Source organism: Coturnix japonica, chromosome 4 (genome assembly GCF_001577835.2).
Source record: "Coturnix japonica isolate 7356 chromosome 4, Coturnix japonica 2.1, whole genome shotgun sequence".
Classification (NCBI taxonomy): Eukaryota; Metazoa; Chordata; class Aves; order Galliformes; family Phasianidae; genus Coturnix; species Coturnix japonica.
The window spans coordinates 77,824,669-77,846,250 of NC_029519.1; the positions used below are offsets into that span (position 1 = coordinate 77,824,669).

Here is a 21,582-nt window from a genome sequence, read left to right on the forward strand (position 1 = left end):
CAGAATGGTCTGAGATGAAAAGGACCACAATCATCATCCAGTTTCAATCCCAATACCATGTGCAGGGTCACCAACCAGCAGACCAGGCTGCCCAGAGCCACATCCAGCCTGGCCTTGAAGCATCTCCTCCATGTTTTGTCATCTCAAAGAGTTTAGTGCATCCAAAATCATGCAAATATCTAAGATGTCCTTGTTTCCTCAGCTCGTGCCAAACCACTGCTGCCCTTCCAGCTCCTTCCACACTGCTCTGTCTGCTCACTGCTGGTGTTTGGGAAGCAAACTCCTTTTCCAGTCTCCAGTGGTGATGGAAGAGGCAGAGGATTGCAGGACATGTGTTTCACTGCTCTCCCTGCCTCCAAACACAATGTCCATTTCTTCGAAGTTAAAAATAAAGCAGCATTGTTTAATTTCTGGAAAAAGCTGGATGACAGTGGAAGGGGTAAAAAATACACATACCAGCACTCCTCATCCCACTGTCTCAGCTGTTGCTTTCTGAGAGACAGAAGCATGTGGTTGCTAAAAATACCCTAGCAAAGAGAATACATTCCCTGTCCAATGGGAGAGTATAAATTAGTCTGAGTCCTAACATATACAACTGCTTGTGGCTGGGAGAAACAATTCCAAACGTGGGTTTTGGAGGGGGTTTCCTAAGAAACAGAAGACGCAGCCCTGTGTAGGTTGGCAATAGTACGTAGAAGATCTCCTCCTGCCTTTTGTGCTCCCACCCCCTGTCCCTCCTATGGGATATGGTGCATCTGGGGGTGGGGGTAGGCCGACCCTTTTATAAACGTGGTCTTGTGGCAAGGAGAATTTGACAGTTGTGACAGAAGATTTGGCTCACTGCAAGGTACCTGGGAATGACCAGAGGGGGAATGGAGTCAGTTGAAGTGTTCACGACTGAAAGCAAAGGCAGGGGCTTGAAAGCACAGAAGGAATTCTTGCCTGGAGATGTCATCTTTGCGGAGCCAGCCTACGCTGCTGTGGTTTTTGATAGGTAAGAGGAAAGGACTTGTAAAACAGACTTCAGAAGTCGTCTCAATGGCTGGGTGGGTGAAAGCTTGGAAGTGTCTGGACAGCATCAGAGAAGGGTGCGAAGGGAAGTTAGAAACACTTTTGTACTGATCCACTCCCAGCGTACAGCGATATCCTTCCCAGGGCTCAGAGCTGCTTTTTCACTTTAGATATGGCACAATCTGCTTCCAGGATGTGAGCTTGCAAGGTGCTCGATGCTGCCTGCTTTTACTAAACACAGTGAAAGTTGTGTGTGTTCAGTGCCTCACAGAGCTGGACCCGTGCTGCATTCCACTGAGTTACAGGAGTAAGTGGAATGCAGTGAGAGCAGCCTCAGACACTATGCTGAAGTCTCCAGAGTATAATGTGAGATAACACTGAGTTACTCTGCTTTGCTTGTGCGTCCCACTACCCAGCTGTATGTGTAGCTCCACAGGCAGCTGTCTTCAGACTGGAAGATCTGCAAGTGGTGTTATTTCTCCTTAAGTAATTTTATGTTTATAACTAGCTCTGTTAACTGAAGTCGAGTTTCTACTTTCACTCTTAGGCAAGAGCAATTTAACTTTCTGTTCATACCCATACAGCCAATAAACTGATTTTGCTGCAGATGCCTTTTTCTTTTCTGCTACTTATTTCAAGGGATAACAGTGGATGAACATGTTTGTGAATGGATACAGTCGTTGTAAGAATTCACCATTTAAGTGGCCTCATTTAGTTATTTTAATGTTAACTTATTGAATTGTTAACCCTGCATTCAATTATAGTGATTAGTAACAAAGCCACCTCTCCTTGACGTGCCCTCTTAGCTCTCATACTTCAGTTCCATTTGTGTCACTTGCTGGATTCCGTGTTTTATTCAGAAGTTCCTATGGACAACGACTTCTCTCCTACACCTTATTAAAAATACTAACTTGAGCATTGAGAACATTTTGCCTTTTGTTTGCTGGTCGACTTGTTTTCTCCTACACTAAATGTTGTGAGCATCGCACATATAGGAAAGCAGCCCAGGCTGCAGTCAGTGTAGATTTCCAAGAAACATTGGGCGGGCAGAGCTGTGCTTCCCTCCCTCCCCGGGCTGTGTTTATTTAACTCCAAGTGCAGCAAAGCTGTTAAATAAACACATCTCTGGGACTGCAGCGGATGGGAATGGGTTCAGTCATTCTTATCTCTCTGCTGCTTCTTCATGCTCCCGTGCAATAGTAGTTGACTCTTACCCTCCTGTGGCCTGTTTCATCCCAAGGTACTTTATATGTGTCAGCAGTGAAATACATTCCCAAACTCTCTGAAGCAGATGTTGCCAGCATAATGTTTGCTGGTTAATGCTGTATCCTAGCCTGATATGGAATGTAAACATGCATTTTGCTTGTGAAAACTGCTCTGATGTTTGTCACACGCTGATGGGGCTTTGGTTTTGAAGGTACCTTCTAACCACAGACCAAGTGGTATGTAACTGTTGCACATGACTCCATTGAGCTGACTGCTCTTGAAGGATAGCCTGGATCCTTCTAGTACTCAGCATCTTAGTCTCTTGCTGAAAGCAGTGAGTATATGAGTTATGGAAAGGGAACTCAAATCTGAATGACTGGTAGCTTTCATTTTTCAGCTCAGGTCCTACCAAACCTGTGATCAGATTTTCCATGGAGCTCAGTTTTCTTTCTTTATCCAGACAACAATTGAAGCACAAGAGTGCAGAGTGATTGGAAAATTTGGTCTGTATCTTGCAACCATTTCAGGAGCTCAGTTCTATGGGAAATCTGGTCATAGAGTGGATGCTGAACCTCTGAAAACCTGTGCGTGGCTGCGCTGTGATTGATATGGATGGCCACCATACTGTAATGACCACACTGCGATCTTCTATGTGACTGCATGTGTTGTGGCAACAGCAGGCAAAGTGAAGGCACCTTTTCTTGATTAATTGGAGCAGCTCTTTGATACAACAGCTTTATTTGTGTGGCCACACCATAGGGTGGAAAGCAGCTTGTGTTTCTATGCAGGTATGAAACTGCTACACCGTGGGAGGTGCTGAAGAAACACTGGAGACCCAGAAAAGCTGATGAACATTTGACCTAGTGAAGAACAGAAAGTGTAAATACAGTGTTTCACAGCAGAAAGGGAGGATAAATTACACTTGGGCTTAAGTTATGCAGGGGCCCTACTCTGCCACACAGTGGGGAAAGCCACCTGCTGTAAACTGTACAGTTACATATTGATGCCAGAAAGTGCAGAAGCAGTTTTGACCTGAGGCTGTCAGCAATTGCACTGCATGAATGTCTGCCATTAGGAGAATGAGTCTGAGGAGGTGTTGAGAATTTGGTTTTGAAAACCAAAGGAAAAATATCCTCTTTGAAAAACTCTATAACCAGCCACTGTACTCTGAGCAAATAAGACCAGTGTTAAGTGGATTCTCCTACAGGGCAATGTGATGCCTCTTCTAGCACTTCACTTTGGGACTCAGCTTGCAAATTAGGATGCCTAAAGTGAAGTTCTGATTTAAGTGACTGCACAAAACTGAGGGCAGGAATCAGTTGGTATCAGTGCTTAGTGCCATTTGAGATGCTCCAGGTTGTCTGAGACATCCTCTTAGGGCTGACAGGTACAAGCTGGGATTTATGAGAATCAGGCCTCCTCTGGAACAGCATTACAGGGCAGATGAGAGTCCCTGCAGAGCTTAAAATAACATGAGGCTCCTATGTCTAGGCAAGTGAATCCAGCCCTAAGTGCCCATTACAGCCAGTGGAGCTCAATATTGCATATGGAAGGCTGACACCGCCACAGTAAGCAAAACTGCCTTCTGGATCGTACTGTGTGTTTTGACTGGAGCTCTAGTTAACCCAGGGCACTTCTCTTTCCCTCAAATAGATGCAGAAAGTTGGAAATAATCGATTTTCTCAAGGAATTATTTGCCTCTGTTGGATCTTAATTGTCAATTTGCAAAGCCACTGTGCATGCCTGGTTGGCCATTATCTCTAACTGAAGTGTGTTATCGTGCTCTGCTTATGTACTAAAAGTTTAATCCTTCCCTCTTCACTCTCTCTATGATGATCTCAGCTCTCCTTCCCTCACATCTTCCTTCAGGACGATGACATTCCCTTCACCTGGGCTCAATGTACAGTATGTGACCTTCTCATGTATGTCAGCTCTCAAGTTTGTAAGAGTTTACATTTCCTACAGGCGTGGGGAAGCCTGATATATTTCTGTCAACCTTCTCTTTATGAGCTTGCTCTTTAGCTTGTAGGATTTGAAGGAGAGTAGTCAAAGCAAACAGCATCATGTGGTAGAAAGCTAAGATCACGTGAAGATTTGCTTGATGAGTGATGTATGAAGTGGGACCCAAATACATTTACTTTGCCTGCTTCTTAAGCTCTTCTAACATCCTCTGTATGCTGCTGAGAAGAGGGCTGAGAGCCAGCCGGAGCAGAAATGGAACAGGTGAACTTAGGTGTATTTTATATCACCTGTGTGTGACATTTATCATGTACAGAATGAAGTACACTCACTTCAAATGGCTTTTGATCATTTTACCACTTCCATTAGCTATTCAGTGAAATCCTCCTCTATTCTTCAGCAGTACAGCCATCTCGACTTGCTTTTTCAAATCAGTGAATGAGGTGGGTGGGAAACGGTTGGCAGATGTTTACGTTGTGCGTGTCTCAAAGATGAGGTTAATGTATTTCCTGCGGCAGCACTCAGCCCTCTGTCCTGGCAGGTCCTACAGATCTGAATCCATCTGAATCCAGTCCAAGCTGTCGCTAGAGGTATTTGCTTCTTTTGCTTTCACTGAGAGCTGTGCTTGCGGGAGCCGTGGTTTAGCTGACAGCACTGTCACCTCTTGCATTAGTTGGCTGGCATATTGAGTCATTGCTTTTGTGACAGTAGCTATGTCCAGGATTAGCAGTGGTTGTACATCTCATCCATGTAACAGCAGAGTTCATGAGCCCCTCAAAGTCCAATTCAGCTGACACTTGGAGGAGAAGCCAAGGAAACCTGAGGCTCCTCATAGAGTCATTTAGTGAGTCAGTCAGTGGCGTCTGCCCTCCATGTCAGTTCTAAATCCCCAACCTGGCAGGGCTGAGATGGGCTGAAGAAATCACTGTGCTAATGAAGATCATGCTTTTGACCAGGATTAAGAAAAAGATGTATGTACACTCACAGTTTATACCACATGAACACAATGAGGTGGTGGATGAATGGCCAGAGGTCACCTCAGAGGCCGCAGTGTACATTGACACAGCAGAAAACAATTGTACTGTTGTATTGTGTTAAAGCAAGGGAGCAGAACACATAGTCCTCAGGGGTTCAGACCTCCAGAAATCTTGGGCAGGATCTACATGTATCTCCAGAAACCTTCAGTGCTGAGTGGCCATGCAGGGTCCTGACCATGGGCTGCTATCCCTATTGGGAGAAGAATCTCTGTCTGGAACCACACTGGGTTGTGTCAGGCACTTTCAAAACAAGATAGAGAAGTTCTTATAAACCAATGGTTTCCACAGGCTGAGAGACTTGGGTTTAACTTCAGGCTGCTCCCTGTGTCCTTGCAGGATCTTAACTATTGCAGAGTGGGTTGCAGGGGAGATTGTGAAATCACCACCTACTCAGATTACTGAATAATTCTATCTGCAGCCAGCATTCTGGTTATTTTTTCATTCTGGGGGAGCTGAGAGATGAAATCCTGCTTCTGGACTGGGGTTCTACTGCACTGTGTTCACCCCTACCCTATCATTCCTCTGTGGAGGGAAGCTTCTTTAGCTGCCCATTTACTTTCTGTCTGCCCTCAAAAGGGGCAAGCAGCAGAAGGGTGCCCCATTCCCTGTGCAAGATATCTCCCCGTGCTTCCCTTCTCAACACAACCATGTGGGTTTTATCAGCTCTTCTGTCTCTCCTTTGCCTTACAAGGAATGTAATCTCTCTTGCACCTCTCTGCCCCCCTGACTTGACAGCTGACAGACTGCAGTGTTGCATTTTTCATCACCTCCCAGCTATTTCATCTGCATTAACAGAGCTGGCTGCATGGACACGCACTCCCTCTTTCCCCGTGCTGACTGCTTGCCTTGCACTGGGCTCCCTCCCCTGCACCAGCACTGCTTGCTGTCATTTTCCAAACCTCATTTTTGCACGTGGTGTTGCCTGCTGCAAATCAACCTGCTTTCCATCAGTGGCCCTCTCCATCCTGCCTGAGCCAACACACAGGGTGGGTGGTTTCAGTAGCTCATGTACTAGTGCCAGAGGAATGAAAAAGCATTTTAAATGTACTGGGATAGAAATAAACACGCACACATGTTTATATATATATATATAAGGGGGGGAAGAGGCAAGACAGTCCTGTGACTATGGGAGTGATTATTACTTGTGGCACAGCCTTCTCTTGTGATTGCCAACTCATTTTTTCCTTCCCCGTGCCTGTTTCCTTGCTGTGGGCAATGATCACGTTCCATGGGGTCAATGAGCTTTCTGCAGTGATGAGAACTTCCCCCAAACACAGAGGTGTCTAAGCAGTAGGAGTTTAAACTCCCCCTTGCTGTTGAGCCTGGATGGAGGCAGAGAAGTGTGCAGCTGCTGATGCCAGACTAAACAGAGCAGAACACATCCCTACATCAGGCACTGCCCGTGTTACTTTGCTGTTTAATGGCACCCCCATGGGTGCCATGTTCTGGAACAAGCATTCAATCATCAGTATTCTCAGCTCAGCACCATATTGTCATTTTGAGTATGAAAACCCTCTTGGATTTATGAATAACATCTTACAGTGTTCATAAACACAAATACTGCTTCCTAAACTTGGTATTACAGTCAGTCTGCCCCTTGTCCTACCCCAGACAATGCTCCATGAGCGCTTCTGAGTTCAGCTTTCTTCTGTTTTCAACTACTTGGTGTTGCTTGCCTGTCCCTGGGGCAGCTGAAATTGCGTACAAGCCTGGGTAGTTGTGCTTGGGGTTGGCTGAATGGGTTCCTCAGCCCTTTGTCCCTTTGTCCATCCTAAGCATCTTCCTGGAATCCTTGGGATCAGGAGAGCCCCAAAGCCACCCAGACTGGTATTGCCTGGTGTTAGACAGCCAAGAGACTGGTGAAGGGAGGAGAAGACATACAAGAAAAGACTTTATGATGAGGACACCTACTTTTGAAGGAGGCTGTTTTCTTGGACTTCTTATGTCATTTCCAACACAATACCAGGTGCAGGTCTCTCAAATATAGATGCAGTTCAGGTCCAGAGGCAGAAAGAATTGTCAAGCAAATCTGCTTTTCATAGAAAAATAGCTTGGTTTCAAGCAGCACAAACACAGGATTTCCCAATATAACCACCTCTATCTGTCAGTCATCATTATCAGAGCATTTCTGATGTGTATTTTTATCCCTACAGTATGACTGTGCCTAAATAAAGCTTGAGATAGCAGCTAGGACCACACAGACTCATTAGATGTCTGCTTTCAGCTTAGCATGGGCCAGGCAGAAAACAAAGCCAGACTGAAAATCCTGTTAACAGTAGCGGTGCTGAGGAGGAGCAGACAAGCAGCAGAAAAGAGGGCTGAGAGCTGGGGAATGCTTTATTGCTTTCCTCCTTTAAACAAAATATTTGTCTCTTTGGCATAGCCAAATAGGGAAGCAACAGAATCAGACAAGTGCATGAGGATTAAGCTAGGTGAGATGTTTATCTGTCCTCCCAAAATGTCTGAGGTTCCATCATACTGTGCAGGAGGAGCCCATAGGCAGAAAGCTGAAAGGAGTTGACCCATTACCCTCAGTAAGTTTGCAGATGACACCAAGTTTAGAGGAAGCATCAGTCGGTCTGAAGGTAGGAAAGCCCTGCAGGGGGACCTGGGTAGTCTGGATCACTCGGCTGAGGCCAGTTGTATGAGGTTCAGTAAGACCAAGAGCTGTGTCCTGCCCTTTGGTCACAACAGCCCCATGCAATGCTACAGGCTTGGGGCAGAGTGGCTTGAAGGCTGTGCAAAAGAGAAGAACCTGAGGGTGCTGGTCAACAGCCAGCTGAACATGAGCCAGCAGTGTGTCCAGGTGGCCAAGAAGGTCAATGGCTTGTATCAGAATTAGTGCAGCCAGCCAGGGCAAGGGTGATCGTCCCCCAGTATATGACCCTGGTAAGGCCACATCTCAAGTTTAGTTCAGTTTTGGGCCCCTCACTACCAAAAAGACATTTGCCCATAGAAAGTCAATGAAGCTGTGAGGGATCTGGAGTACAAGTCTAATGGGGAATGGCTGAGAGAACTGGGATGGTTCAGTCTGGAGAAGAGGAGGCTCAGGGGAGACGTTATTGCTCTGCAATTCCCTGAAAGAAGGTTGTGATGAGGTGGGGGTCAGCCTTTTCTCTCAGGTAACAGTGATAAGGTGAGAGGTAATGGCCTCAAGTAGTGCCAGAGGAGGTTCAGGTTGGTTATTAGAAAATATTTATTCTCTGAAAGAGTGGTAATGCATTTGCACAGGCTGCCCAGTGAGATGGTGGAGTCACTGTACTGTCCAAGAACTGTGTAGATGTGGCACTGAGGGACATGGGTTAGTGGACATGGTGGGGATGGGTTGGAGTTGGACATGGTGATCTTAAAAGTCTGTTCCAACCTTAATGATTCTATGACTCTATGATCCTGTCACTGAGGCATAAGCCTGCACGTCTTTCTGTCCTTCCAGCCTGACACATGTAGTCTGCCACACCTGCTTCAAACGGCAGGAGAGGCTCCATCGCTGCGGCCAGTGCAAGTTTGCCTACTACTGCGACCGGACCTGCCAGAGAGATGCCTGGCTGAACCACAAAAATGAGTGCTCTGCCATCAAGAAGCATGGCAAGGCACCCACCGAGAACATCAGGTGAGAGTGGGCCCTGAGGGACTGGCTGTCTGGTGCACCACCAGGCTGGGAAATCATGGGGGAGGACAGGAAATCCCTCTGGGGATGGTGAGAGAGAGCTGGGTGTCCCAAGTTGGATGTGTGGTATTGGAAACTGGTTTGGGAAGGCCACAAAGATCCCTGAGCTCATGGGTTGGGGCTTGGAGGAATGTCCACAGTGTGAGGGGGTTGTGTTCCTGCTTTTATTTGGTCCTAGACACCCAAAACCCTACAGCAGCTGAATGAGGTGAGGAAAAGCCACCTTGTGCAATTTCAGTGGGAAAAACAGGGATGCTCCAGTACGTATTGATTTTGATTCATTTCCTGGCTCCATAGTGAGAAAATGATAGGAATCCCCACAGAAATGGAAGTAGCTGTCTAGGGCTGGGGTTCTGTAAGACTTCTCCAGATAAGAACATATATGCCATGATGGGAAACCCCTGTGGCTTCCTTCCCTTCAAAACTCATGGATGGGGACCAGCCATGAACTTGTCATGTATGGCCAGGCTGCACACAGTGTCCCACCCGTAAATGAATTTTTGTGGCCTCTCAGTCCCCTTCCTTGTGCTGGGTGGAGGAACACCAGAACCTGAGTAGATGAGCACCAGGGTCTGTTGTTGCATGGTGCTAGCACCTTGGGCTTTCTCCTGGCCAGGCTGGCAGCACGGATCCTGTGGCGGATAGAGAGAGAAGGCAGTGGGCTGTCAGAGAACTGCCTGGTCTCTATTGACGACCTGCAAAACCATGTGGAGAGCTTTGATGAGGAGGAGAAGAAGGACCTCCGTGTTGATGTGGAAAACTTCCTGGAGTTCTGGCCAGCCCAGAGCCAACAGTTTGGCATGCAGTACATCTCCCACATATTTGGAGTGGTATGTCAAAGATTTCATAATACCCTTTCCTAAAATATTAACTATACATTTTTGTGGTGCAAAGAGAGAAATTCTGTGAGGCTGAGCAGCTCTGCCTCCAGCCCTGCTGTGAGTCAGTGCGTGTCAGGCTTCATTAACCCCATGGGTCATCAGCTTCCCCCAGGGACACACAGCATCCCAGTGGACAAATCCACTGGGCACAGGGAGAAATCCATACAAGAGACCAGTGCACCTTCACCACATATCATTTCTGGAATTACCTTCTATGATAATCTTGTAGGCACTCCTCCTTCCTTGTTAAAGTTTGGAGGTGGGATACTTGGTGGGAGGTTTGGAGGTTATACTAATAGCTGAATTCAGCCATTTCTCCTTTCATGCTTCTTCCTGCCTGTTTTTTGGGACTAGATCAACTGCAATGCCTTTACCCTCAGTGACCAAAGAGGACTGCAAGCTGTTGGCGTGGGAATCTTCCCCAACCTCTGCCAGGCCAACCATGACTGCTGGCCCAACTGCACTGTCATCTTCAACAATGGCAAGTGAGTGCATTGCTTTCCTCAAGTATAGTGGGCATCTATCCTAACAGCCAACGCACAAAGCAGATTGCTAACCTCAGAGTGTCAGATCCCTGTCCCAGAAAATCGATTCACTTCCTTCTCTAGTCCAGAAACAAAAAGCTAGGATTTTCTTTTTAAAGAAGAGCTGTTTTTTTTTCTCTTATTATTTAAAAAAATGCTGTCTGATAGACCCAACAGAGCTTTTCAGCAGGGCTTGACCTCAAATCCAGTGAACCAGCAAGTAGTTTTCCCTTGTGAGTTTTGAAATCAGACTCAAAATAGACAGATAGAGTGGCAAGTAGCTACCTAGATAGTTTCAATTAAGGCTTCATAAGCAGTTAAGGAATACTCACAGTTAATGAATTATTAAAGATTAAATTGAGTCCACAGTCCAAGAGTTCCTCATTACTGAAGCTTTCAATCAGCCATGTATCACTATCATTGATGTGTTTATGGCCATTCCTGACACAAACCCTCATTTCTTTGGGAACGTGCAGTCTCTATTAATTACTGATAAACTCTTTAGCAATAGGTTCTTAATGAGAAATGTGACTGTAATCTGCAAACTGAGTCACATGTTAGTGCTGGATGCCCTAGCGTGCTGTGCATTCCAATTTCCCACCCAAATCCTGCAAGAAAATGTCTGCAGGATGTGTGAGATAGGAAGAGCTTGAAAGGCACAGTGGGATTGCAGGGATGTCCCAGCAGAGCAGGCAGTTTAGGCAGCTGCTCTCACACAGCCACCGGAGGGATACTCTGCCCTCCACCCCCTCCTAAGCCAGGAGGAGCCTAAACTGCTGCCGATCCATCAAGCAGCACCGTGTGCATGACATCAACTGCAGGAAACTGCTTGCCAAAAACTCCACAGCCACAGTGTTTTATCAATGTTTTCTGCTCAGTCTTAAGATTTTATACATTCCTATGTTCAACAAACTTCAGTGCTGAGCCTAAGGTAAGCCCACAGCCTCCTCTCCTTTAACTAACACGTTGCTTGTGCACTCCAGTTCTCACTGCCAGTTTTACCTGTTAAAATGATGCCGGTATTTATCAAGCAGCTGTGGAATGAACAAAAAGAAAAGTGCTTTGGGATGGTTACCTTTGTCATCCAGAAGCAGCTGGAGCCTAGGCTTTAAAGCCAGTTGCCCTGGATCACATATGGGGTGATGGGGAGCCTCTCTGACCAGCCTGGGTGCTGGAGAAGGTAACTGGCAGAGGTAGCAGCCCCCAAACTTCAGTTTCTGGGCGGTAAGTAGAGGAATGACATTTTGCTTGCGTGGCAGCCTGATGAATTTCCTGCGTTAATCCTCGTGATGGCTTTAAACCATGACCATCTGCTTACATTAGCAAATTGGCCAGGTAAATTATCAAGGTTTCTTTTCCAGGAAACCTGGAGGCAAGTGCAGCTACTGTTGCAGGAGCTGAGCTCTCTATCAGCACTTGAGGCACAATGCTGGGCTTGAGGGCCCACTAAACTCATTACAGAGCACAGTTGCTGATATCCCAGTCTGATTTCCATTTCCAGCTGCATTTTGGAGAGCATGACTACTGATGTCAGAGAGATGTTTCTGGTCAACACAAAACCAACCCTGCAAAATGTCAGCAGGGGATTTTACTCATCCACTGGCTGACAGCACTCCTAAAATCACAGCGCCAGGACAGTTGTCGCTAAAACCACTGTGAGCCAGTGATGTGTGATTTGGTTACAGTAGCTGTACAGGGACAGCAGAGCTCTTTGTACCTTTACACTGACTGACATGAGACAGGCATCTGGAGCTCCTGTGCCCCCAACCAAGATGATCCCAGTTCACCCAGTTTCTTTTGTTGTGCTTGTACCGGTGTAAACTGCAGATATCTGTTTTGTCTTTCAGTCATGAGGCAGTAAGATCAATGTTCCACACACAGATGAGGTGGGTCACTCTTGAAAGCGTTGTCCTTCCCCTTGCCATGTATCCCTCATGCCCCGTTAATTACTCAGCTGCAAACAGCACTGAGGGGTTCCAAAAACCCTCTGCTTGCAGAAAACTTCACTTTCTGTTTCCTGAACTTCTATTCCTCCCCACTAAACCCAAACCTCACTTAACTCTGCATTTTGTAGTAAATTAAACCAATAGCAGTAATGTCTCCCTGACTGCAAATTCCCTCCCTTCCTTACTGCCCTCTCCCGTGGCTTCCTCTGTTTCAATATTTCCCCTCCACTTCTCATTTCTCCCCCCCAAGTGCAGCAAGAGCATGAAAGTCAGAACAAGGTCTTGCTAATCTTACATAGCCCAAAATAAAACCTTGCGTACTACGAGATGAGAAATGGTCGCATTACTGACATACTAAATAGTCCACGTCTCTCCTGCAACAAACAGTGCCCTGTGAATGCAGTGACTACAATAGCAACACCGTGAGATGTAGGCTTCATCCTTTTTTTATCACAGTACATGATTAATGTTTTACCTTTTGATGATGCCACTGTTACCTGATGCGAGCATTCTCTTTTGCTCAAGAAAAGCGTACCAAAAAAAGAAGGAAAAATTCTTTACCTCAGCTTATACACTTGGTATGTTACATGCAGTCCAGTTACAGAGACACTGTTGTTTTCAAACTTTGTTTCCAAAAATCCCATGAAGTTTCCTGTAATAAGAGATGAAATACTTCTTTACCATTTACTCGGAGTGTTACAGATAGGATCATAAAAGTGAGCAATTGTGTTTTGCTTCTGATTAGAGTTGTTGTTTCCTGGGCATTTGAGTTTTGAACTCCCCAGTGCTCTCTGTGCACGTCTCTCAAGGTCCTGGGAGCCTGGGGCAGACACTGGGGAAGGAGAGAGCAGAGGACGAGCTTGGTGAGGTTATCAGCTGACAGTGTCTCTCTAACTGTAGATTTAAAATATACCATGTGTGTCCAAGCTTGTTTGAAATGTTATCAATCCCCTCGTCACCATGGATGACTGCTTAAAATATACCTATGGTACTTAGGCTATCAGGGGCATCATAAAAGTCAAAGGCTTGCTTCTTTGGTTGCATGACTCACTTTAATGAGGATCCTGTTAAGTGTGAAGGGGAATGTTTCTATGTGTAAACCCTTCTGATGGAAATTACTCCTTTTTGTGTGCTCTCTCCTGGAGTAGCTGGTTGCACCTTTCTCTGGTTGGCATTTTCCTGTGGTTCTGACAGGTCTAATACATGCCTTTCATTATGATGACATGTTCAGTGATAAATTCAGTATGAAATATGCTGTTGATATGATCTAATGCCCAGAGAAAGTCAAGACCAGCCTCAATGTGTAGTTTTCACAGCAGCTTTAGCAAAGCTAAGGAACCAGATAGCTTTTAGTTACCAGCCTGCCTGCAGTGCTCAGGTCATCAGCTCCCTGTCCTGGTAAGACATTTTGGCATAGAATCACAGAATGGCTTGGGTTGGAAGAGACCTTAAAGTCTGTCCAGTTCCAACCTCTGCTGTGGGCTGGTTGACCCCCACCAGACCAGGCTGCCCAGGGCCCTGTCCAGCCTGGACTTGAGCACCTCCAGGGATGGGGCACCCACTGGTCCCTGGGCAGCCTGTGTCAGTGCCTCACCACCCAGGAGCATCCCCCAGGAGCTTTCTTCTAAAACACAGAGCTGACCTGATACAAACATCCTGGCTTTGCAGCGAGACCTAAGGGAGGCAGCTTATCCAGACCCCATGTTGGAGGGATAGCCCAGAGGAACTAAGATATTTATCTTGCTGGAGTAAAACAGCAAAGGAATTTGAGTGTCCACATTATTTAAGATGTCTTACAGAGAAAGAACTGAGATAAAGGTAGGTGCAAAAATCTGGCTTTCCAAAGGCCTGTCATCAGTGCAAGTGTTTGCCATGGCTTTTGGGTTAGTCACAGACTGGTGATTTCCTTGTGTTTGATGTTGGTGTTAGGCATCAGCTCAGATGGGCTATGTAGAAAATAAACTATTCCTGGTCAACTGTTTCTAAGGCTTTAGGTAGAGATGCACAAAATGGATTTGGGCATCTCTTGTTCAGCACCCAGAGGGTACATCTCAATTTTTCAGAGTGAAAATGATACTGAAAGCAGCCCAGCTCAGGATCTGGGAGTCTAGCCAGAGCTCTACAAGCAGTATGCAAGCTGTGCTTAAAAAAGACCTAAAGTCCAAACTCAGCATTTTACAAGGCTCGTCGTGTGCTTCTGATCAAGGGGTTTTCTTGTGATGAGATTCTCTCCAGCATAATAAGATTTTATGTCTGGGTTTATCCCTCCATGGATGGGACCCTTTCTGCTTTTCAGCATATCCTGGCCAGGGACTGGCAGGAGGGCAGGACAAACTGTTGACACTGTTCAGTTAACCAGACTGATGCACATCTCTGCACTACTACAGCTAAAGCAGTACCTGAGGGCAAGAGCTGATTTGAAAGCAGGATTTGTCCCTGATTTATCTATGGCTGCATTTGCTTCTCCGATTGCATATCTTGTCTTCTTTGCACCCAGGATTGAGCTGCGGGCACTGAGCAAGATCTCCCCAGGAGATGAGCTGACTGTGTCCTATGTGGACTTCCTCAATGTGAGCGAGGAGCGGCAGAAGCAGCTGAAGAAGCAATATTACTTCGACTGCACCTGTGAGCACTGCAAGAAAAAGATCAAAGATGACCTGATGCTGGCAGTGAAGGAGGGGGACAACAAGGTATGGTCCTGTGGTGCCCTCAAACAGAGATGGCTGTTTCTCCTCCAAAGCCTGGGGACACCCAGCAGTGCCAGAGTCAGGTTGTGGCTGTCTGAACAGCACCAGAGATCAGGACTGAAACATAATTGAGCCCAACATCAAGTCAAATAAGCGCAGTCAGTTTAATCTCTATTATGTAACAGGCACACAGGTTTTCATTTTTAAAAAGCCAACAGAAAAGTTGCCTTTAACTCTAACCTAACAGTCCAGCAACAGGCAGAATGATAAAATATTAGAAGATGAGATCTAAAACTGAGAAAAATAAAGGTGTTTAGATTGGACTTTTTGACAGGAACTGAATGGAATCGAAGTTTTGAACAACAGCAGAACAGAAAATACTATATCATATATATATATGTGGGTTGTGTATAATATAACATATATATATATATATAATAGTCCATGAGAACAGGACCAACTGGCCCTACCTAAGCTGGACAGTCTGTAAAGATGTATCATCATGTTGGCTCCAGTCATCAGGCCCTCCTTGCACTGTCTGGTAAGAGTGAATTTGTTCTATGCCCTGTCATTTGTGCCTGGTTGCTTGGGCAGACCTACTGGGAAGAATTAGTGTGTTGGACCATTCATTTTTCAGTCATCTGCATTTTGCTGGGAAACCTGACAACTCATCAAGTAGAAGGACGTAAGGCTGTGTCTTGCTGTCGGCATTAGGATGTGTTGCTTGGCCAGCAGCTCCTATTTTCAGAGCACGCTGATAGCTCTAAGATCTCCTCTTTTTGTTTTTGTGCCCAAGGATATAATTACTTAAATCTATTTTTCCTCTGTGGCAGCGTTAGCTTCAGGGGGGTTCTATTCCTGTAAGCTCTACAAAAGATAAATTGTTGTAAAAGATATTGCTAAAAAATCCCATTGCTAAACTATCAAGCTTCATTTTAAAGCTAATCCTGTCTACTGAAACTCCCAGTAGCTGTTGCAGATGCAGAAGCATTTTCGTCTGACTTCCTGTAAAAGCATTTTCAAATCACTCCTGCAGTGGGCTGCATAAAAAATCTCATCTCTCATTCAGAGCCTGCTATCAAGCATTGATGTGCACCATCCCTTCATAGTGAACACTCCATACGTTTTGCACTGCGTACTCTGGGGGAAATACGCTCCACTATCTGAAGTCCTGGCATAGAAGAAGCCTTCTGGTATCTTTACACGAGATATGATTTCAGCTATTATAAATACCCTCCTTCCACAGACAATGAGTATCTGTGCTGACCTCACCCTCAGAGCACATCAGCTGTATCGCATTCCCCGAATTCAGGCTCACTTGTCTGACAGCAGCAGCACTCACAGCTGTGTGGAAAAAGCTCTATGAATAAACGTGAGATGGACAGATTACATCCTCAACAGCCGCTCTGGCTCATTAGCCCTTCCAAATAGTAGCAAAGCTCCCATTGTTTATAATGGCAACAGGGTTAGTGGTCTAGTAAATGCAGGGAGATAATTTTATTAGATAAAGCTGCTGTGGAAGTGCTGTTGAAGTGCCTGTTCTGGGAGTCTTTACTCAGACAGCGTAGTGATATTAACATTGCCTTTGAATGAATGTGCTCTTGCCATTAGGACACTCCATGTGCTGCTCAAACAGCTGCTAAAGTCTGACTAGCTGTGACAGTTTCAGTCTAATAATACATAACAATTCATCATAACACATACATAACCATGTACATATGGGTCACATAGTTCTGAAATGCTACTGTTTTTCCTCCCATACTGAATTTTCAAGAGCTTTTCTGAACTAGGTAAATCCCAGACTCCTCAAGTCTGATCAACCAAGTATGGCAAAAAGACAGTGGAGCTGTCCTGCCCTGTAAGTCCAAATCTTTGCATTCTTCATTGCATCTTTGTGTCTCTGCTTTCTGTCCACTGGCCACGTGCCTGTATTCTGTCTTGGTCATGTGTCTCCTGGCCAGGCTCTTCCTGCAGGTTCCCAGAACCAGGCAGCTGTGTCCTGATTTCAGATTTCCCATTTACCAAAAGGAAGATTGTGATAGCTAGAATGGTTTGAAAATGCAAATTCAAACAGGTTGGAAACACAGAGGATAAGTAATTGTATTATACTTCAGCAATAAACAGAGGAAGAGGAGGTGGCTAATTAGGGGCTGGTTAGTGTTTCATCAGGCATGCTTGGATGTGTGTAGTTCCTGGGTGTCAGCTGGTGGATATTTCTCACCAGTTTTCCTAACTTTGTCCCCAGCCTTCTGCAGAGACAGTGAAGGAGGTTATCCAGTTCTCCAAGGACACGCTGGAGAAGATCAACAAGGCCCGCCTGGAGGGAACTTACCACGAAGTGAGTCCCTGTGTTTTTGCTCTCTTGCTGTGTATGTGGTGCCAGGGGAAGTAGGTCTTTTCCCTTCTAAGTCAAAGATTGATGGGTGAAACAAAGTTCCACCTCCATAATCTGAATTTTTCCACGTGCTTCCTGTCTTCTCGGCAGTTCAGATCACAAAAGCTGACACAGAGAAGCAAGTGGGAATGGGTCAGTTCACATCTCTACCTCCACAGGGAGATTAGGGGCATTCTTTGCATCAAGGTGCTTACAGGAGGTTGGGTAGATGGCAGGAGGGGCATAATCACTTCTTCCTTACTTTATGAAAGTAACCCTGGGAGAGGAAGATTTGAGTGTATATCATTTAGGCTGGTGCTTCTTGACACATAAAAGGTCCCATCTTCTCCAGTCTTCATACAGTCTGACTTGGCCTCTAGGACTGGTATGGACCACACAAGGCTCAGGAGTAGCAGTTTTAGGGATGGTGGTGCTCTGACTTTCTCCTCCTTCTCCATGCTTTCTGGATGTAGGTTGTGAAGCTGTGCCGTGAATGCCTGAAGAAACAGGAGCCTGTGCTGGGAGACACAAACATCTACCTCCTGAGGATCCTCAGCATTGTTTCTGAGGTTCTCTCCTACCTCCAGATGTTTGAGGAAGCAGCTGGATATGCCAAGAGGATGGTGGATGGCTACATGTATGGCTCTGCTCTGTTTTTGGTAGCTCTCTGTGGTTATGCACTGCTAGGCAGTGTGTTCTAGAACTTACTTTCTTAGTCTGCTCCCATCAGAAGTTCTGGCATTCAGATTCTGAGCTGATCACCAGACAGAGAGGAACCCATTCCTAAATGCATGGAAGCTTCCAAACACCTTGAATTACTTAACTTTAAATGCCGAGTAGTTTGGGTCATCTTTCATTAGCCTCTTTGGTTTGGTCAGAAGCATCTCAGGGCAGTTCAAGTAGCAAAGCACAGAGCCCAAGTGTGGGACAGACAGGCCATCACTTCAGGACTTGGTCTGTTCCCCTACAACACACTGGAAAGATAAGTTACAGAGAAAAGAGGAGCTGTGTCACATAGCTGTCATTCAACATATCTTTTTGCTCCTGAGTAATATGTGGCCTTAGCTAATGAGATATTGATGATCGTTACCTTTTCAATTTAAGCACATCATTACATCTGTGAACTTGGTGACATCTGGGCTGTCTGATCAGGTCTCCAACCCAGGTGTCCATCTCACACTGCCCTCAGGCTGTTCATTCTCTTTCACAATACCTTGTGTCCTTGTGTAACTCATGTCCTCCTGCCCCTAGCAGAGCTGGACATTTCCTGGCAACAAATTCAATAGAATCTTCAACTGAGCAAACAGTTTGCTCTTTGGAAAACAGGTCACATCATTGACAAACATTTGGGAATTTAGATCTTTCCTGAACTAAAATTACTCAATGCTTTTCCAGGAAAATATACCATCCCAACAATGCACAGCTGGGGATGGCTGTGATGCGAGCAGGAGTGACCCACTGGCATGCTGGCCTCATTGAAGCCGGACACAGCATGATCTGTAAAGCCTATGCCATTCTACTGATAACCCATGGACCTTCCCACCCAATTACCAAAGATCTGGAGGTAGGTATCATGATCGCCCTTCTTGCCTCTGTTATCTGCCTAGATGAGATGGTGTTACATTCAAGCTGCAGGTATGACCCATCTGTAAGAGAGACAGGTCAAGTTATGGCTTCTTACTAGGACATGCATTAAAAATAGCCATTGAGCCCCTGAATCTTTTTTTTTGAAACCACTGAGCCCAAGGGCAGAGCCTCCCATTCTTCAAACAGCCTGACCTCATTGCTCTCAGTTGGATGGCATTCCAATTTGGCTGTATCAAATTACACATGATGAACTTATTCCCCACTTACCAACCCAATACTCTTCATCTTATATTGATGACCGTTCTTCTTTATTTACCACTCCTTAGTCCTTCTGGGCTGCAATTTATTTCTTTTTTTTTTTTTCTCAAATGACTGATATGAGTATTTCCTAGCTTAAGGTCAAGAGCTGCAGATCCCAGGAGAACTACACATGCTGAGCTTTGATGAAGTATTTATAACGGCATCTGAGGACTGCTCATTTCTTTATCCTATAACTCACTCAATATGGCCTTTTGGCTTTATGGTATTCTCCTTTATTAACAAAAAAAAAATGTACACGGTGCCAAATTAAATCCTTTATTAATGTCTTTGTCCTAACAGCAAAGCTATGACCTTAGAGCAATTTTATACAATCAGAAGACTGATTGTCTTGCGCCTAAACTAAAATAGCCTGCTGACTGTTCTCCTCTTCACATGTATATCTCACAGGTTAAGACTCCAGCACCTTCATTTCTGTATTTCCCTTTTCACTTTCTTAAGGATGAAAATCTCTGACACATACAGCCTACCTCTGTGCTGCCAAACCAAGGGCTGAAGGATCTTATAGACAGGTGTAAAAAGATTTCCTAAAATCCCTTTTGAACTTTTGTCATATGCAGCACTACAAATGACTGCTCATAGTTTCCTAGGAGCCTGTAGAAGAGCTGGGTGCAGGAAGGGCTGGTGCCTTATTCACCTTCATAGGTCACAGGCAGCCAGCTCTGAGAAAATAAATGGTGCACCTGTCCAGTCAGCCTTGGTTCTACTGCTGGGACATCTGGAGCAAGAGGGATCACTCATCACCTGGCTTAAAACATCCCTGATGGACAGTCCCCATTTTTGGGCTGCGTGTTTTTCACTTGCTTTGACATCTCTTGCATCACTGGTCTTTAATCTGTTGTGTCCCTCAGGTCATGCGTGTCCAGACGGAGATGGAGCTGCGCATGTTCCAGCAGAATGAGTTCATGTACTACAAGATGAGGGAAGCTGCCCTCAAAAACCAGAAGATTCAAGTCATGCCTGAACCCAGCAATGAGGCCCCACCCAGCCTCTTCCACAAGAAGGAATAAATATTGAGCTTGACACAGTCAGCCTGTTAGGTAACACCACCTGTGGCATCTCCAGACATGGGGAATGCGATAAGTGAATGTGATACATCCCCAAGGATTGCTTCCAGTGCCAGCAGTCTGAGAGCATGGACCAGTGCGGAGAGTCCTGAAAATCTCCTGAGAGCTCACAGCAGAGGAGCTCTTGGCAAAAACAACATCATTTTCTACCACAAGCATTAAAAATCAAAGCAAGAAACCTGCTATAAAATTATTTACATTCTTACTGAAAACCAGTTTCTCTCCAGGCAAGTCCTGCAGTCCTGGAATGGCTGCCCAGGGAAGTGGTGGAAACGCCATCCCTGTCAGTGTTCAAGAGGCATCTGGATAGGGAGCTAGGATATATGGTTTAGTGGTTTTCTGTAGGTATGGTAAAAGGAGGACAGTTGGACGAGATGATCTTGTAGGTCCTTTCCAACCTTGTGATTCTATGATCCTATGGGTGCAATATCAATCTGTGTTGACTCTATCCATAGTGACTTGGTGCCTAAATGGGATTCCTGTCCAAAGATAAATTAAATAAGAGCAGTTAGCTTGTTAAAAATCACACAGTGTCCACTGTGGTGGCAGCAGATGGACATAAGTCCATGCCAGACACCAGTCACAGTAGTGTGGTGCAGTGTCTGTGTGGATTGCTTTAACTGAACAGGCAGCTCTCCAGGAGGGGGAACACCCTTTGCTCAGAGCTGGGGGCTCTGATTCTTATCCATACCCATCCTGCATCTTAGACAGGTGCTTAATCAATTTCACACTGAGCCTGAAAGGAGAGAAGGAGAAGTCTAATGGCAGTGGATGGATTTCCAAATAACAAAAAAATCTTTGCTGTCTGCCCATTTCTAAATCCAAACAATTTGTTCCAGATCTTCATTGATAACAAAGAGATGAAAAAGGACTGTTTATTCAAAAATCCCCTACCAGCTCCTCAGCAAAACAGCAAGAATAGCAAGGAAACAAAACTAGGTCTTTTCCTCTTGATGTTTCTCATGATTTTGCTTGGAAAAGTCAGCTAAGGGAGAATTTCCTCTCGATTTCAGAAAACCAGGTCTCCATCCAGCCTGCAGCACCAAGCATTGGAGTCGACCACGGTGCTCCTATGTCTAAGATGTGAATAACCAATGCTGACCTCCTGCCAGCAGAGAAAACCTGTATTTCACCCCAGAGCTTAGTTCCAGTAACCCAATTTATCAGGCACAGTTTGTGGCAAAACTGAACAGCTAAAGGCTGTCTGGTGCCCTTCTGCTGGTTGGAAGGGATGGGAAGGAGATGGTGATGGGGTGGCCAGAGCCTGTAGGGCTGTTTCCTCTTATGAATAAGTGAGCATAGGGATGGCTGCTGGGAT

At 45.6% G+C, this 21,582-nt stretch overlaps 1 protein-coding gene across 4 annotated transcripts; it reads left to right on the top strand.

The window, feature by feature from the left end:
- Positions 1–575: 575 nt before the first annotated feature.
- On the top strand, positions 576–20,442 carry SMYD1 (SET and MYND domain containing 1). Of its 4 annotated transcripts, none has more exons than XM_015862876.2 (10): positions 576–994; positions 8,647–8,823; positions 9,497–9,710; positions 10,116–10,246; positions 12,133–12,171; positions 14,729–14,921; positions 17,164–17,256; positions 17,766–17,929; positions 18,688–18,856; positions 20,049–20,442. In XM_015862876.2, exons 1-10 carry the CDS (start codon positions 858–860, stop codon positions 20,205–20,207), a joined length of 1,476 nt encoding a protein of 491 aa, XP_015718362.1. In that variant the 5' UTR covers positions 576–857; the 3' UTR covers positions 20,208–20,442. The 4 variants fall into 4 exon arrangements, with proteins under 4 accessions (XP_015718362.1, XP_015718364.1, XP_032300257.1 ...); XM_032444366.1 differs by lacking the exon at positions 576–994 and adding an exon at positions 8,160–8,335; XM_015862879.2 differs by lacking the exon at positions 576–994 and adding an exon at positions 8,160–8,311.
- The last annotated feature ends 1,140 nt before the right edge of the window (positions 20,443–21,582 follow it).